The sequence below is a fragment of the Pyrus communis genome, chromosome 16, assembly GCF_963583255.1.
Source record: "Pyrus communis chromosome 16, drPyrComm1.1, whole genome shotgun sequence".
Classification (NCBI taxonomy): Eukaryota; Viridiplantae; Streptophyta; class Magnoliopsida; order Rosales; family Rosaceae; genus Pyrus; species Pyrus communis.
In genome coordinates, this window is record NC_084818.1 from 11,825,181 (window position 1) to 11,843,702 (window position 18,522).

Below are 18,522 nucleotides of genomic sequence, written 5' to 3' on the forward strand. Positions count from 1 at the left end.
ATCAATGCGTGCTGATTTTGATTACCCGATTAATTATTATGAGAAACACGTCAACTTGTGCATTAGACAATCAATGAGTAACGCTCCAACCAATATATATACGTGGGTGTTGTAGCTTTATTTGCATGCATGCATAATTTTGCATTTTGTACTTTGAAAGTAAACTCTCTCATGTAGAGAAAGGAAGCCTAAAAGTTTAGTACTACTAGTGGAAGTACGTTAGAGAAAATGGCATGCCTTTAACCAAATGCATACACATCCACGAATGGGACATATATCACTGCCCTCCATTTAGGATGGTGTCCTAACATTGCCCTAGGACTCGGGAGGATAACTAAATCCAAGATAGTATGTACTTTCCATACTTTGCCCTTGAAAAGTAACCAAAGTTGTTGGTGGAACCACATTAGTAGCAAATTGCAGATGCATAATGCTAACCGTTCAATTAATTTGTCATGCAAATTTCTACAATGTTCTAAATAAATTGGTTTATAAGTCTGCAACAATTCATTTGTCAAATCAACTAACTTAATTACCGAATCAATTAACTCATTTTTTGACCATCTGTCGACTAATCCTTCAAATTAATTATGAGCGTAATGTTAATCTTGGCGTGGATGTGGATCAAATACTTAACCCTAAATGCATTTAAATTTGTAATATTTTCTTACCAACTTTTACCATGAGGAATGCAAATCATCAATTTTCTATTAAAGGCATGGAAAAACACGCACTTTATGTAAAACATATTTGAAATCTGATCCAACTTAATTATTTAGTCCCCATTCTACCCCCCAACAAAAGTTGCCATTCTGCAGCAATCTAGCAAAATCAAACAAGAAAGACAGGTAGACGCTTTTGAAGTAGTGGTAGAAAATCATCATATGTTTATATGCTACAAAAATCTCTACCTCTCTCTCCTCTAACAACTTAATTTCACCTATTTCACTTACTGACGTTATTGTTTATTAAAAAAAATTAAGACGAGGGCAAATTTGGAAGAAAAAGTGGAAAAATACAGTGTAATAATTTACTAGCTCGAGATCAACCACCCTTTCCTTTTTATTCTAACAGAGGAAGCAACAGAGGCATCATCGTCATCATCAGCAAGAAGAGATTAAAGAGTCAAACTCCTCAACCCTTGTTCAGTTCCTTCCCTATTTTCTCTCTCTACAACTTTCTCTCTCTAAAACTCATCTCTTTCCTCTTGGAATCGCAAACTTTCAGAGCCACGCCTCTGCAATCCCAAATCTTTTTCATTAATTTATTACAGTTTTGTCCCCAAGTCTTCGCCTTTTTTTTTTTTTTTTTTATACCCATTGCCATTAAAAACCCTAACCTCACTCGCTGCTCGAAACCCCAATTCGCGAAGCTTCTCTCCCGTCTGGAAATTGGTATTTTGTTCAAAACCCTAGCTTTGTTTTCTGTTGCAATTTATGCTGATTTTGGTGTTAGAATCGATGATTTGGAATGCGAATTGGTTGCAATACCATTGGGAATTTAGCTCGGATTTTAGGGCTCTTTGAAATTCTTAGGCTTAATAGCAGATTTAGGTTTGTATTAGTGCTCAGGTTTGGTATTGTTAATTTTACTTGGTTTGAAAATTGGTGTGCTTATTCTCTGGGCACTTATTGGTTGAGCTTGCGGTTTAACTATTGGGGATTTCTAATGTGTCTCAGATAAAGAATTACAGATCAAATTGATTGGGGTAGGTTGTGTTGCATTTTATTTTTTTCTATATTTGTTGAAAATTGGGACTTATTATTTACGTAGATGTGTAATGTGAAAGATATGAACTTTACGAAATTGGGTTGCGAATTACGAGGCCAAAGATTTTAGCTGCTCTAGGAGTTTAGCATTTCGTTCATGATATCAAGTTTGGTAACTTTAAGCAAATTCGCACGTTTCATTTTAGGTTTGAACGTTTCCCCTAGTAAATACAGTACTTGCCGAGAGAAAATCAAAACTGTAGGCATTTCTTAGATATATGTTGCCTGAACAGGCCTGTGTAAAATTTTACATGTTAGTTGCTTCAGTAGAGGTCTTGCTTTTTTCTTCATATTGGAACTCCAAATTGTTTCTTCATATTGGAGGGAGTGAAGTTTCACTTAACTGTAAATACCTGATAGTTGTAAATTTTAGTGCTAGAAACTTTAGAAGTCAAATGTTCAACATTATTTGTAGGATTAGGTTTACAAAATACTATATAACTGATAAGCAACAAATAGATTCTGTACTTGAATCACACTTTTCAAATCATCCATCTTAAATTGTTTCCGAGAACTAAAAATTCTTTTGCTCCATACTCCACCCATCCTGTCTATGTATGCATATATAATTTTGGAAGTGTGCAATTCATTGTAGGTTTTGAAAGACTGTCATGTTTACTAGCAAAGAGTTTTGCCTTGAAGGAATGCCAACCTGCATTATGTAGCTTATGACTGAAGATATTTGCACACATTATTCATGAGGTGAATCCTTGCGTTGCATCCATTATCTTCTCAAATTTGTATTTCTGCATGAAACTAATGTTACTGTAGTTTCTTATGGTGATGGCTTTCATCATAATAACGGGGAACTGTGATTTAACTTGATGGTTTAGCGTGACAGCTTCTTGTACAAGTTCGATGCTGGGGGCAGTATGCCGATGATAGTTGGGAGAAATGCAAAGGTATCCTCCCACTGGCTGCACTAGTGCAGTTAACAACACAGCCATAGGTGGGACATCGGGGAGGGATTCTACCCGAGCTGAATCGGCTGCATCGCCGAACTTGCCTCTAGCTTCTAGGTAACTGTGCTCCACAAATATGTTGCATTACATTCTCTTTCATGGAAAAAAAATCTGTTTTTATTTTAGGTCATACTGTAATTTTAATTTCAATGGTAGTTAATGTTTAGTTTTTCACATTAGTGGACTTCTTGTTTGCCAATTTTGCACTATGGTATAATAAACAGTGTTTCCCATAAAAATTTAAATGATATTTATTAGGTCATCATTTGTAAGCTGGTTTGTCTCGAAATTTTGCGACTTCTGACATTTCCAATATTATATTGTCTCTATAATGGTTTTATAACTTAGGTTTTTTCCCCATCTTACTGAGTTACTCAATTTCTTAATTATTGATAAGTTGACTGCTTCCCCTGTTATAAAATTTGGTGCGCTGTTTTTAACTATGCAGGCGTGCATCACAATTAAACCCTTACAAATTGAAGTGTGATAAAGACGATTTGAATTCCCGGTAATGCTCACACAGATTAGTGCCCTTTTCTTGAAATATCTGTAAATAGGAGAATTTATGTGCTGTTACAGTCTTGAGTTCCTTTATTTGTAGGAATTTTTTACCACTGGATATACTAACCCATATATTATTTTCAAATTGTTATGTTTATTATATTTTTATATTTTTTCTTCCGTTAAATTTATATCTGCTGATTATGGTTCTCAGTATAAGTCATTTCCATTTTATTTAACCCCAGACTTGGGCCACCTGACTTTCACCCCCAAAAACCAAATTGCCCAGAGGAGACTCTTACCAGAGAATATTTGCAAGCTGGATACAGAGAGACTGTTGAAGGAATTGAGGTACAATTTTATAATCTAGTAATTGGTAGAAATATTCAAGATGTTCTTAATTCTCATTAAAGACTACCCATCTGAAAATCCACTGCAGTTGTTTCTTCACAAAAACCCACTGAAATTTACTCCTTATAACCATTTGTGCGGATCCTTTTGCACTTCTTCGAAGAGTCATTTTTTGTCCTTTTTTTTTAATACCAAATCATTTATACTGCGTATCTTGATGCTGAAGGCCATTTTTATATGGTTCGCGCTTATTGGATAACAGTAATTATTATTACTATATATCTTGTTAGCGTATTTTGAGATTCAAATTTTTGTGGGTCCAAACACATGGGTGTTTATAATGACTTCATGTGCCAAAAATTCCAGGAATCAAGAGAGGTTTCTCTAAGTCAGGCTCAAGCTTTTGGCAAGCCCCTTGTCTTCAGTTGCAAAGAGGTACATCACTTAGTCTGGAAAGTTATGAGGGGTATATCTATTTTAAATATTGATGTAGTTCCACCATTTTCTTTGGGTTCATGTATTTTTCAATACTAGTAGTTTATATGATATTTTGGATTCTCTTAATTTCCAGGCTATCAAAATACGTTTTAGGGCAATTAATGAATCTCGTGCTCAAAAGAGAAAGGTAGTTTATCCTTGCTCAACAATTTTTTATGTTTAGGAAATTTCTTTTGCAGCAAAAATGCATATTGCCATATGCTCTTGTATTAAAGTGCTTTGGAGGGTACCATATGATTGATGTCACATCATGGACTGCTGTATGTTTAATTTTTTTTTCCCATGGCAGGCTGGTCAAGTGTACGGTGTTCCTCTTGTTGATTCACTGTTGTCAAAGCCAGGTGTTTTTCCTGAACAAAAGCCCTGTGGTGAAGAGTTGCGAAAAAAATGGATTGAGGTATGCCTTTTCTTTTCTTGAACACACAGTTGCTGTTAATAAATGTTAACCTTATTTTTGTATAGAAAGATTAAAAGGCATAGACCGTACAATCCACTCTAATTGCGCACTTCTGCTTGAGAAACTCTGAAACATAGGAATAGCTAGTAGCTATTACCCCTTTGGTTGCACTGTCAAGTAAATAAGAAGCATTGTGATATGGTGACTTGGGTCATCCCAAACATCTTAATGTCTTGCCGAGGGCAGAAAAATGAGGGCCACAGATACCCAATCAACTTATCAAATGTTTTTTTTTTTTTTTTTTTTTTAACAAAAGGGTTAATCAAAATGGTGACAACCTAGTATGGGTGGTGAAAATTTGAACAACCTGAGTGTTTTGAAATAACTGATCAGAGGTTCTGTTGTTGAATTCCATGACTCGATAAGTCATTCTATTTATTCTTGTTCATAAGCAGATTATAATATATGTCCCATTTGCATCCAGGGTCTATCACAACAACACAAGCGCTTGCGTTCATTGGCTGATCATGTCCCTCATGGATATAGGAAAAGATCTTTATTTGAAGTTCTTACTAGGAATAATGTTCCATTGCTGAGAGCAACTTGGTTTATTAAAGTAAATTATCTTAATCAGGTATATATTTCCGTACAATCGTAACAGAGCTAGGTTTTGATCTTAACGTGTTTGCCAATACTTCTCATTTTGGAATATAGCTGACACTCCACCATATTATTGATGTATTTTCTGCAGTTCAGGCCAGGTTCTACCAATATATCTTCTGGGACATCTGATAAAGCTCAGTTGTCCCGCACAGAGCTGTGGACAAAAGATATTATTGATTACCTGCAGTACCTTCTCGATGAGTTATTCTCGAGAAATAATTCTCATTCCACTTCACACAACAGAGATAGATCGCCACAAATTCTCTACGCTGGGTCACTGCCACAAAGGGGTGATCCAGCATCAGCAGTCCTTGATGGTGAGGGGCCTTCCATACATTTCAAATGGTGGTATGTGGTGCGGCTTCTGCAATGGCATCATGCTGAGGGGCTTCTTCTTCCTACACTCATCATTGAGTGGGTTCTAAGTCAACTACAGGTATTACTTTTTATGTGTTAATTTTTTCTAAACACTATTTACTGAGGTTTAAATTATCTTAATCTGCCTCTTATAATCATATTTATTCTATTACAGGAGAAAGAATTGCTTGAGATTATGCAGTTGCTTTTGCCTATTATATATGGTGTTCTGGAAACTATTGTTTTATCTCAAACATATGTGCGCAATCTTGTGAGAGTAGCTGTACGTTTCATTGGCGAACCTTCTCAAGGTGGATCAGATCTTGTAGATAACTCCCGTAGGGGGTATACAGTGTCTTCTTTGGTTGAGATGCTTCGCTATTTAATACTTGCTGTGCCTGATACCTTTGTAGCCTTTGATTGCTTTCCTCTACCATCCTCTATAGTCTCCTATGTTGCAAATGATGGATTACCAAAGATGTCTGAGGATGCGAGAAAGATTAAAAAAGTTTCAGCAGAAGTTGCTTCTGCATTCAGAAGTAAAGTTTTTGATACTCAATATCAGTCTCTGGCTTTTGATCATATCGTTTCATCCATTCAGAAACATGCTGAAAATCTTGCTAAGGCTGCAAGACCTAGCTATCCAGGCCATAGTATAGCTAAAGCTGTACAGGCCCTAGATAGATCTCTTGTGCAGGGAGATGTTCGAGTGGCTTTTAGATTTCTGTTTGAAGATCCTTGTGATGGAGTTGCAAATGAAAGTTGGATTGCAGGAGTTAGTCCATGTTTGCAAACTTCATTGAAGTGGATTGGGACTGCAAACTTGTCATTTGTTTGCTCTGTATTTTTCCTCTGTGAGTGGGCAACATGTGATTTCAGGGATTTTACGACTGCCCCACCTTGTGAGCTGAAATTTACCGGCAGAAAGGATTTCTCTCAGGTATTTGTTGTTACTCGGCTTTTGAAGCTAAAGATGAGAGATTTGCAACTTTCACCTCAACGTAAGAATGATAGCATCCCTGGAGTCAGTAGTGTTGCAAAAGGTTCTACCCAGCAGAACAATTTTCCTGTCAGAGTTTCCATGGGAAATTCCTGTGAAGTTAAACCAAAAAATGTTGATCAAAGAAGTATGAAATCATCAAATATATTTGAGAGCCCTGGTCCTTTACACGATATCATAGTGTGTTGGATTGATCAACATGAAGCAGGCAAAGGAGAAGGTTTCAAGCGGCTTCAACTACTTGTAATCGAACTTATCCGGTCTGGTATTTTTAATCCTCATGCCTATGTTAGGCAACTGATAGTTAGTGGAATTATGGATACGAATGGAACGGGGTTTGAAGTCGACCATTGGAATAGGCATTTTCGTATCTTGAAGCTGTTGCCTGCGCACTTTATGCGCGATGCTTTGGAAGAAGCAGGGACTGCTGAAGGGCCACAGCTTTCAGAGGCCATGAACTTCTACTCAACTGAGCGCCGCCTAATACTTCGTGGGCTTCTCTCCAATCAAAATAAAAATGTGAATATGAATGTGTCTGTTCTGAAGCAAAAGCATTATCCCATTCTTGGAAAAGATGGTGGTTTGCCAGTTTCTGTGGATCGATGGAAGGCTGTTCAGCCATCACCCAATGTATTGTCTGGCAAAAGTAGCAAGACTGATGTTGATGTCGAAGAACTAAAGGAAGCAATATCAGTTCTGTTGCAACTCCCAAGTAGTTCATCCCCAACGACAGAAACAGGGCTTGATGAATCCCAAGGAAGTGTTAAGAGGCCATTTGGGTCAACCTTTAACAAGATGGATCTAGGAGAAGGCACCCCTGGGTGTGAAGAATGCAGAAGAGCAAAGAGGCAAAAAGTGAGCGACGAAAGGGGCTCATGCATCCAAGGAAATTCTCCTATTCCCTCAGATGATGAAGATGCCTGGTGGATGCGGAAGAGACCTAAGTCCTTGGAGCCATTGAAGGTTGATCCACCCAATAAATCTACCAAACAGGTCTCTAGGAACCGGCAGAAGATAGTTCGTAAAACTCAAAGCCTTGCTCAACTTGCAGCTGCTAGGATTGAAGGTAGCCAGGGAGCATCTACAAGTCATGTCTGCAATAATAAAGTAAGCTGTCCTCATCATAAAAGTGGAGTTGAGGGGGAAATCCCGAAGTTTGTAGATCCAACCAAAATGAACCATGGTGGGGATATTGTTTCAATTGGAAAAGCTTTAAAGCGGCTGCGATTTGTAGAGAAGAGGACAATTACGGTTTGGTTGATGACTGTTATTAGGCAGCTTGTTGAAGAGACTGAAAAGACCATTGCGAAGGCTGGCCAATTTGGTAGGAATTTCACATCTGTTGATGATAGGAGCTCCATACGGTGGAAGCTTGGTGAAGATGAACTTTCTGCTGCACTGTATTTGATGGATGTTTCAAATGATTTAGTTTCAGCAGTCAAGTTTCTGCTTTGGTTGCTGCCAAAGGTTAATGGCCCCAGTTCTACAATCCATAGTGGGAGGAACATTATGCTGTTGCCAAGAAATGCTGAAAGTCAAGTGTGTGAAGTGGGGGAGGCATTTCTGGTATCATCACTCCGAAGGTGCAGTCTCTTTCTTTATATCCCATAAAACTTATACAAAATGTTGAGATAAGTCTGTTTCTCTTCTCTTATTGGCAGATTTGCTTATCCTTCCCTCTTTATCATTTTTCTCTTTAAAAAATAACTTTTATCATGCATGCATGAGTTTCACTTTTTGATTCTCATTGGAAGTAGATAAAATAAGTGAATGAAGTTTAAAATCCTGAGAGCTCGTTGTACAAACTACATTCAAATTAGTCTAGTCTCCTTTTTTTTTTCAAATTTTTTATTAGCAAGTGTAAGACAGTCGGAATAAATTTGCTTTATTCTGTCCAACTAAAATTAGAACACTTGTTCTTAGTATTTGTAACCTTGTGTCTTTAGAAACGTACACTTATCAATCCAGTATGAAATAGTTTTCATGACAGCAAATACCCCATCTTTGGGAGCAATTTGTTTCCTGATTTTAAAAATTACATGTACTTATATCATCATCAATGTCCTTGTCCAGTACCTTTAGTACTAGTGTGTTCTGCTTCCAATATCAACATCGTAGGTGAAAACTAAAACAAACAATCTCAAACTAACACGAGATTTATGTGGTTTGGCGTAAAGCCTATGTCAACGAGCGAAGCACGACGAGAAATTTCACTAAACAAACAGAGATTACAAGAGAGTGTTTAAACTCTCACAACCCGAATCCCACAAATTACAAACCCTAAACCAAACGAGTAGAGAACCCAAAACTAACGGAGAAGATTCTCTCAAATTGCTCTCTAACTCATAAACTCACAAATTGACTCTCACCAAATTGCCACGCGACTGAGCCACATGAAATACACTAACCCTAAGGTCCTATTTATAGTGCAAATGACTTAGGTTACAATAAAAATCCTAATAGGAAGTAAATCCAAATCCTAATCAAATAGGTAATTAACAAAATCTCTTCACAAAGAAACCAACTAAGAAGTCAAAATCCAAACCCAAATAGGTAACAAACATAATTTTTTGCATCATCCTAATTTTGAGCCGTAAAACCCAACACTTATATCATCATCAATGTCCTTGTCCAGTACCTTAGTACTAGTGTGTTCTGATTGTCTCTTGACATAAACACTTGAGCATTCTACTTTGGATTCCGTTGAGTCGCCTAACAGTGGATTTGGTTCAGGTATGAGAACATACTTGTTGCTACAGATCTTATTCCAGAAGTCTTGTCAGTTACAATGCACCGTGCTTCAGCCATAGTGGCACCTAATGGAAGAGTTTCAGGTTCAGCTGCCTTAGCATACAGTCGTTATTTATTGAAGCGATACAGCAATGTAGCTAGTGTCATTGAATGGGAAAAGAATTTCAAGCCAACATGTGATAAGAGACTTCTTTCTGAACTTGAGTCTGGACAGTCAGTGGATGGAGAGTTGGGGTTTCCGCTTGGTGTTCCAGCAGGAGTCGAAGATCTTGATGATTTTTTCCGCCAAAAGATTAGTGGTGTTCGGTTATCCAGGGTGGGAATGAACATGAAAGAAATAGTGCAACGAAATGTGAATGTTGACGATGCCTTTCAGTATTTCTTTGGGAAAGAGAGAAAGCTCTTTGCTGCTGGTGCTCCTAAAGGCTCTCCTGTTGATAAATGGGATGACGGATGTCAGATATCTCAAAAAGTAATTACAGAACTGATGGACTGCATTAGGCAGACTGGTGGTGCTGCTCAAGAAGGGGATCCATCTTTGGTGTCTTCTGCCGTTTCTGCTATTGTGGGTAATGTAGGGCTAATTATAGCAAAGATTCCAGATTTTAGAGCGGGGGGTAGCTATTCAACCTTTCCATCTGCCACCGATTCCTTGAACTTCGCTAGGCGTATTTTGCGTATCCATATAAGTTGCCTATCCCTCCTTAAGGAAGCTCTTGGAGAGCGCCAAACCCGTGTATTTGAGGTAGCTCTTGCGACAGAAGCTTGTTCTGCTCTTGTTCCTGGAAAGGCCTCTCGAAATCAATATCAATCCTCTCCTGAATCCCATGATTCCAACACTAACATGTCTAATGACATTTTGAACAGTAAAGTAGTTCTTGGGAGGACAACAAAAGTTGCAGCTGCTGTTTCTGCACTAATAATCGGGGCGGTTGTTCAAGGGGTTACTAGCTTGGAGAGATTGGTGACTGTATTCAGGTTAAAGGAAAGGTTGGATGTAATTCAATTTGTAAGGAGTAGTAGATCCAACTCTAATGGCAATGCTCGTTCTGCTGGGGCATTTAAGGGTGATAACTCGCTTGAAGCTTATGTGCATTGGTTTAGACTTCTCGTTGGAAACTGCAGAACAGTCTCTGATGGATTGGTCGTGGAACTGTTGGGTGAACCCTCTGTAGTAGCTCTTTCAAGGATGCAGCGTATGCTCCCTCTTGGTTTGGTTTTTCCACCTGCCTATTCTATATTTGCTTTTGTTATGTGGCGGCCATTCCTTCTTAGCACTATCTTTGCAGCGCGTGATGATTTTAACCAATCATATCAATCTTTAACAACAGCTATAGGTGATGCTATAAAGCACTCTCCTTTTCGTGATGTGTGTTTGAGAGATAGTCAGGGTTTCTATGATATTGTAGCTGCAGATGGCAGTGATGCTGAATTTGCAGCCATGCTAGAGTTAAATGGTTCAGACATGCATAAAAAATCCAGGGCTTTTGTTCCATTACGTGCAAGGCTTTTCCTAAATGCCATAATGGATTGTAAGATGCCACACTTTTCATTTACACAGGGTGAAGCAAATCAGGTCTCTGGACATGGTGAGTCTAAAGTTCAATTTGCAGAACATGAAACAAAGCTTGTAGATAAGCTTGTACATATTCTAGATACCCTGCAACCTGCAAAATTTCATTGGCAGTGGGTAGAGCTTAGGCTCCTTTTGAATGAACAGGCCCTTAATGAAAAACTTGGGACTCAAGATGCGTCTTTAGTGGATGCCATTCGGTTGTCCTCGCCTAGTCCTGAAAGGGCTGCTGCCTCCGAGAATGAGAAACACTTCATCGAGATCATCCTTACAAGGTTATTAGTTAGACCTGATGCGGCACCCCTTTTCTCGGATGTGGTTCATCTTTTTGGGAGGTCACTAGCAGATTCTATGTTGTTGCAGGTCAAATGGTTCCTGGGTGGCACAGATGTTCTTTATGGACGAAAAACAATTAGACAACGACTTCTTAATATTGCTGAGAGTAAACGTCTCTCAACTAAGACCCAATTTTGGAAGCCGTGGGGATGGTGTATTTATGATGTTGATCCTGTAACAAACAGGGGAGATAAGAGAAAGTTTGAAGTCACTTCCCTTGAAGAGGGTGAGATGGTTGAAGAGGGAACAGACTCAAAAAAGTATGGGAAAGGGGCCAGTCAAACGTCGGACGTTGAAAGCTACAATGTCACTCAGCAGCATGTGACAGAGAGGGCTCTCATTGAATTACTTCTTCCATGTATAGATCAAAGTTCTGATGAGTCGCGCAATACCTTTGCAAACGATTTGATCAAGCAGTTGATTAGTATTGAGCAACAAATTAGTGCAGGTACTCGTGGGACACATAAGCAAGCAGGACCAACTCCTTCTGGAGTTGAAGGTCCCACTGGCAAAGGAAATAGCCGCAAAGGTATAAGGGGTGGCAGTCCTGGATTAGCTAGGCGTGCAGCAGGAGCAGCTGATTATGCTCCACTGTCCCCTGCAGCTTTGCGAGCTTCTATATCGCTGCGGTTGCATTTGCTCTTAAGATTGCTTCCTATCATATGGGCAGACAGGTAATTGTACAATTTATGGTGAGGTATTGTACTAATTTTATTTGCATGAGCATGTGCCTGTTTGTCTGGTTAGCAGTTGCCTGTATCTCCCTCGCTGCTGATTGTTTCTGTATTTGTGTCGCTGAAGTGTGATTATTTGGTTATGTTGTTCATCTAATTGTGATTTGTGGGGGCAGCTATGGTGTTTCAAAGACTTGCTTCTTGAATATCTGTGTGATTCCTTTTTCTTGCTTATGCAGTTTTTAAACAATCTAGTTGAACTGCGTATTTAATAACCTTTTCTGATACATTTTGTTTTTTGTTGTTGCGTAAGGATGTAAACAGGTGTGAATTATGAATATATTGATGCATCATATATAGGGTGCATCAGGTGGTAAACTGTCATTTCTGTTAAGGATGATTATCAGAATGATAATTTGAGAGCTATTATCTTCATGTTCTCAACATGTAGAAAAAAAGACACTTAAACCCCATAACAAATGTTACCAAGTTAACTAAGAGTCCACTTGTGATGCATCCTCTCGACTTTCATTAATGATTTCAGTTAGTACTTTATCCTTCGAGAATCCAACCATAGCAAATTAAGAAAGATCTGAAATGAATATAAACGTGTTGTTCTATATAGTTAAAACATGAGCATAAAATTTCAGTTCTTATGGCATTTATAGTTTTATATCACTGTAATTTTTTTGCTGTAGTAAAAACCCTACCCAAAATGACGTTGGTTTGGGTATGGGCTTTTTCTTTTTTTTTTAGAAAGATAAACCCACATGCCCAGATCGTCCAGGAAACACCTCAGGCGTGCCTCCGTCGCCCCTCTCCACTGCACCTCATCGGAAAAATAGCCCACTCTGGCTGGGCAGAGGTTTTTTTTTTAATAATATTCCCGCCCAAAGAACCGCTTAGGCTAGTCTCAAAACTAGTTTTTTAAAACACTATTCTCAGGCTCTTCTGTTGCCCTCACTTTTGTAATTTTTGTTTATTTTAGCGTAGATATATAGTAGATGCCACTTAGTGGGAAAAAGGCTTTGTTGTTGTTTAGCGTAGATATATGGTAGATGCCTTTTGTACGATGTTCTTCTTGCTTGGTTTAGTGTTACTTTTCCAACATCCATATGCTGTATATGTCGTGATGGTTTGTACGTGATTTGATAAATGCTGAATATTGTTCACCAGATAGACTAATTTGAACATGTTGGGTCTGTCAGGGAGCCATCTGCACGGAACATGAGGCATGTATTTGCCTCTGTAGTACTACGTCTTCTAGGAAACCGAGTTGTGCATGAGGGGGCAGACCTATGCTTCAATATCATGCAGAGTACTTTCTCTAAGAGGGATGCAGAGTCTTCAAGAGAGGCTACCTCTGCAGCTTTTGCAGAATTGTCAAATGAAAGTCTCTTTGATCAGTTATTGTTCGTTCTTCATGGGCTGTTAAGCAGTTGCCGGCCAACTTGGTTGAGGTCTACTAAATCAATAAATGAGGGGGGAAAAGATTTTGCTGCATTTGATTGTGAACTGGTCGATATTTTGCAGGTTTGGTCTTCTGTAACTTCTTCATATTCTCCATTCCTTTTGTGTCCTACAAACAACAAAAATAGGAAAGAAAAGTAAGGAGGGAAGGCAAAGTTTTAAGGTGCTTCTCTTTTGGAAGCAGTACTGCTACGTTATAAGTTACATTACAAACTTCTTGTAAGCTTTCTAGAACATACCCTGCACTCCAAGAAAGTAAAAAAAAAAATGCCAAATTTCGACCATTATATAGAGTAGGCTCCGTCAGTTTCAATTTTATTTAACAATGAACAAAATAACTTCATTGTTTCAAAGTCCTCCCCCACTCCCTTCTTTTGAAGTTATGTCTCCCCCACTCCCTTCTTTTGAAGTTATGTCAAGTGATGTATATGACATTATAAGTTTGCATTCCATGAACCCCATCCGTTTGCTGGATGAATATACCCGTGTCGGGATTTTTGACAAAATTAATTAAGCTAAAAAAATATGTTTACGTGTCCTGTCTTGTTGAGTGTTAGTACACATTTTCCATTCAATCTGTTCATTTGTTAATATTGATTATGAATTTCAGTTTAGGTAAATGGTTTTCTACCTGTCTTATATGTGTACTTGTGAATGCAGAAAGACTTAGATCGAATGCAGCTTCCTGAAATGATTCGCTGGCGTATCCAAACTGCAATGCCAGTGGTTGTCCCTTCTGTTCGGTGCCTTTTCTCTTGCCAACCACCACCTGTTCCAGATACTGGTTTGGCTGTTCTTCAACCCAGCATATCGGTTTCTGGGTTGCATGCTGGAAACTCAAACCCACCTCAGAGAAATCAGGCTCCTCTTGCGCGAACAGTACCTAACATACCAGGGAAATTTAAACCATTGCCATCACAAGATTATGATATGGATATTGACCCATGGACGCTGCTGGAAGATGGTGCAGGATCAGGCCCATCTTCAAGTAGCAGTGCTTTGATAGGCAGTGCGGACCATGGCAATCTTCGAGCATCTAGCTGGCTCAAGGGGGCTGTGAGGGTGAGACGAAAGGATCTCACATACATTGGTGCTGTGGATGATGACAGCTGAGTTCAGAAGGAAACTTTGCTGTTGATTTTTCTGGAGTGAGAACCCCCTCAGCAGGTAACTTAATGTTTACATTCATTGTGCATAATTGGTATAAGGATCAACGTGTTGTGCGGGTCCTTTTCTTTGATGATCGAGAAGCTGTTGAGAGGGAAATTTTTTTGGGGGGACGCACAAGTTCCTTTTGGAAAAAATTTACACACGGGTCCTTTTGGAAGAAATTTGAAGATGTTATGGAGCCCATAGTATCGGGTCTTGTGTTGCTTGACTACCAACCCTTCGATCACCACCACCCCCCCCCACACACACACACATCCAAATGTGCACCTCCGCATGCTGTTCGGAGGGCAGTTGTATATATAGAGATGATTTGTTCACTTTACCAATTGATCTGAGTAAGATATCTGCAGAATGATATGTAGCTGTTCTTTTTTCTCCTTATAATCAATCTCTACGTTCTACTCTCTCTCTCTCTCTCTCCCCCCCACCCAAACGTACACATGTGCCTGCACAAACAAAAAACTCGCATATTTCATATTTGCATATTTATATTGTCTTATTTCATGTATGTGCTTGTATTGATTGTTATGGGCACATTTACATTTATTCTGCTGTCTGAAAAATGGTCCTTTCCTGGTGTACTGTCTTTTAAGATGGGTATGATTTGTTATAGAACAAGGCATACTGGTAGATGTTAGTAGTGGAATGGAGAGCACCACAATGTCAGAAAAACACAAACTTCACCGAATCTAGTTTTTCGGTCATGTAGTACTAAATAAGCTTTAGGAATGGTTTAAGGCTCGTTTGGATGTCTGGACCATGTCTAATCTGGTCAGATTGCTTCTAGTTTACTTGGGATTATCAGGAAGATTGATTCTTCAGTTTCAGTTGGTAGTGGCCGTGCGTTGAATTCACGTTCTCTTTCTATTTTACTAGCCTCCCTGCACGTGTGAGCGCGTGCGGAAGACTCTTTTATAATGACGTCGTTTTACGCGCGACTTGTACAATTTAAATGTATTTATCTACGTGGATTTGAAAAGTCAATTAAACAATAAAAGAATCAATATATTTGATGGAAGCAAAATATCTTTGTACACAACATATCTTGTGAAGACTCCTTCATGACCGTGTAATTCTCCTTTCTTCATCAATATTTTTGTTGAAGACGATGATACTCCCCTTGATAAAGCCATGTGCAATTGTCTATGACTGAAGACGTGGTATGGTAGATAAATACCCATATTTGGTAATGTCTGTCCTTGTGAAGATCCATAAATATAAATGAAATCCAGAATGGAGTTATCTTTACATCGTCAATCATGGACAAACAAAAATTCCAAACTTAGGATCTTTTGAAAATTCGTTCTCTCCCAACTATGGACTGGAAGTCTGGAAGCTGAACACACGGATTGTGGGGTCCCAAATGTATTGTACCTTTACGACCAAATCCTGCAATGAGAATGTCGTTTCTGCAAGCGGTGACAATAATCAATAAAGTCCAAAAAAAATCTAAAATACCAAATGTGGCATTTAACATAAAATTAAGAAATCTTGAGCCACATCCTATCTTTATCTCAACCATTACTCTGTCTAAACCCGAAGCAAATTACAATTTGGTAGGGTTCAGTTCAGTATGCAAGGGCGTGCCAAAGTTGTACCAAACTTTTCAGAATTGGTTTTGTTTTGGTACAAAACGGTATGGATCCGGTTTTTTAAAAGATGCATACTGATTAGGACATGACATGATGCATTGTAGCGTTGTAAGAGAAATATAACACAAACCAAGCATGGGAAAATAGCTAGGTGATGAATACACGGATTGTACAAATAATTAGGACATGAGGTTGAGTTCAATTACAGATGAAGATCGAAGATGTGAGAATCATCCCAAAAGCTGAGTTATTTCTTCCTTCTCCCGCACACTTACCGTGCAATAAGCTTGTTTTATAGCGCTGTATTTTCCAGCATTATTGTTGGTATTGTTGGATGGATGTTATGCATTTCGACGAAACTGCTTTGTGATGAACGCTTAGTCTTTGCTGTGTATTCTATTCATATATCATTCAGATGCATAGAAATTCAACAACACTTTATAAAATTTGTTTGATTTGGTTTACTGGATGCTTATGTACAAATTCATGCCGAGTTTCTCAAAACGTAGAACGGGAAACCACTAAAAATTAGCTTAATATAAGTAATTAAGCAGCCAAGTTAAATTGTTTCAAATTTCGTGGAATCAAATGTTGGATTTGCTAAGAGTGCTCGAACTCAGTTGCATTGCAGTCTCTCTATTTGTCTTGGTTTCTCACGGATCTGTCAACACAAATTACATCTTCAATCCGAGCAACAATGTTGAATGCCACACTCGCCAACACTCTTGAGTAGCGTTCTAGGGCTGCCTGCCCCTCTAAATTATTCCGAAGTAGTAGGCAAAGTGTTGGCAAAATGCATGTAAAAAAAAAAGGATCTAGGAAATAGTAGGCAAAGTGTTGACATAATGCTTGTCGTGTCATGACATCCATTTTGCCGACAATTTGCGATGCTTGTCGTCTCGAGGCCAACATCAATGTTTTGGCATGCCACGATACGAGGATGAGCTTGACATGCCATGCATTTTTCTAACATTTTGACACGCTAATCCTCACATCGTGACAAGCGAAAACATTGCTATTAGCCTTGACACGAGCCTCGCTTCTAAATTATTTTGAAATAGTAGGCAAAGTGTTGACAAAATGCATGGAAAAAAAAAAAGATCTAAGAAGGAGTAGACCCTGAAGCCTTAAATTATTATTATTTTTAAAATTACTACAACATAGTAGGCAATTATATATGAAGGGTTCTTACTAGTAAGAATATGTTAACTGATTGAGCTGAAAATTTACAAAGGTTATTACCGGTAAGAACGCTTGTATATTTTCAGCTCAACTAATGAGCATGTTCTCACTGGTAGGAACATGTGTAAATTTTCAACTCTACTAATGAACATGTTCTTACCGACATGTTCATATATGACTACAATCCAGTTTTGTACTAATTTCTATTTAGGCCCCGGGGTCTCCTCTTTCCTAGATATATATTTTTTAATTTTTTTTTAATTCAATACGAAAAAGTGTTAGAAAAATTCATGTCATAACAAGCCTCGTGAGTTGTCGCCAGAATGCAAGGAATGACTTGTCTTGACACGCTAACCCTCCCATCGTAGCACGTCATAACAAACATAGCAAATTATCAACAAAATGCATGGCATGTCATGACATGCATTCTGACGACAATTCGCGACTCTTGTCATATCGGGACCAACAACGATGTTTTGGCATGCCACAATGCGAAGGTTAGTGTGTCATGCCATGTATTTTTCTAACACTTTGACACACTAACCTATCATTGTGGCACGCTAAAACATCGTTGTTGACATGCGATGACATGTCACATGTCTTGACAAGCCATGACTTGTCTTGACACTCTAACCCTCCCATCGTGGCACGCCATAACGAGTGTGATATCCCATCCCTAAAATTATTATTTTATTTTATTCTTGACGTATTTCGAAGATTTGATTGGAACTAGTTCTTTATTTTTCCAAATTTGAGAAAAACGAAATGAGGGTTACTTTGGTCATTTCTAATTTTCTCGACCTTTTCGGTCAACTCTTGAATTGGTTAGGTAGAGTTCGATTCCATGAGCGTGTAGGCGTAAACAGATCTTATTTCCGAGTCCAAACGGAGAAGTTAGAGTCGTTTAAAGTTGGTGGCATTTTGGTAATATTACCAAATTGCTATAAATTAAATGGGAGGGAAACCTCAGGAAGAAGGGAGTTTTTCGGAAAAATGGGGGGGGGGGGGGGAAGAGCTGCCTAACCCGTTTTTAGGGAGAAATTGACCCATAAACCCACCAAACTTGACCCGCTTGTATCTTTTTCATCCGAGCTCCGTTTTGGATGATCTTGGTGTCCATGGAAAGCTCTTGACGAGCCCTACATCTCTGTGATGTTAGATTTTCTCTTTTCTTTTCCATCTTTGCAGTTCGAGGTCTCAAAGTCCACGACTTTTCCGGCGGTTTTATCATTTTTCCGGCTATTCCGGCAATGATTTCCTTCGAGTGAGGTATGAA

The 18,522-nt window shown here is 38.7% G+C and overlaps 1 protein-coding gene across 2 annotated transcripts; it reads left to right on the forward strand.

Moving 5' to 3' along the window:
• The first annotated feature begins 1,064 nt into the window (after window positions 1-1,064).
• Window positions 1,065-14,716, forward strand: LOC137719585 (mediator of RNA polymerase II transcription subunit 12-like). 2 transcript variants are annotated; one of them, XM_068458623.1, is made up of 14 exons: window positions 1,065-1,394; window positions 2,365-2,471; window positions 2,603-2,788; window positions 3,180-3,239; window positions 3,478-3,583; window positions 3,950-4,018; window positions 4,155-4,208; window positions 4,371-4,478; window positions 4,963-5,112; window positions 5,230-5,577; window positions 5,674-8,081; window positions 9,232-11,832; window positions 13,041-13,365; window positions 13,963-14,716. In XM_068458623.1, the coding sequence occupies exons 3-14, from the start codon at window positions 2,664-2,666 to the stop codon at window positions 14,413-14,415; spliced, it is 6,807 nt and encodes a 2,268-aa protein (XP_068314724.1). In that variant the 5' UTR covers window positions 1,065-1,394; window positions 2,365-2,471; window positions 2,603-2,663; the 3' UTR covers window positions 14,416-14,716. The 2 variants fall into 2 exon arrangements, with proteins under 2 accessions (XP_068314724.1, XP_068314725.1); XM_068458624.1 differs by having other exon boundaries at window positions 2,611-2,788.
• Window positions 14,717-18,522: the final 3,806 nt, after the last annotated feature.

Bases quoted from the DNA above. Each gene is read 5' to 3' on its own strand.
- LOC137719585 (XM_068458623.1), top strand. From the start codon at position 2,664: ATGCAAAGGTATCCTCCCACTGGCTGCACTAGTGCAGTTAACAACACA. The intron at 5,113-5,229 runs GTATATATTTCC...TATTTTCTGCAG, and splicing joins AAGTAAATTATCTTAATCAG to TTCAGGCCAGGTTCTACCAA. The intron at 5,578-5,673 runs GTATTACTTTTT...ATTCTATTACAG, and splicing joins GGGTTCTAAGTCAACTACAG to GAGAAAGAATTGCTTGAGAT.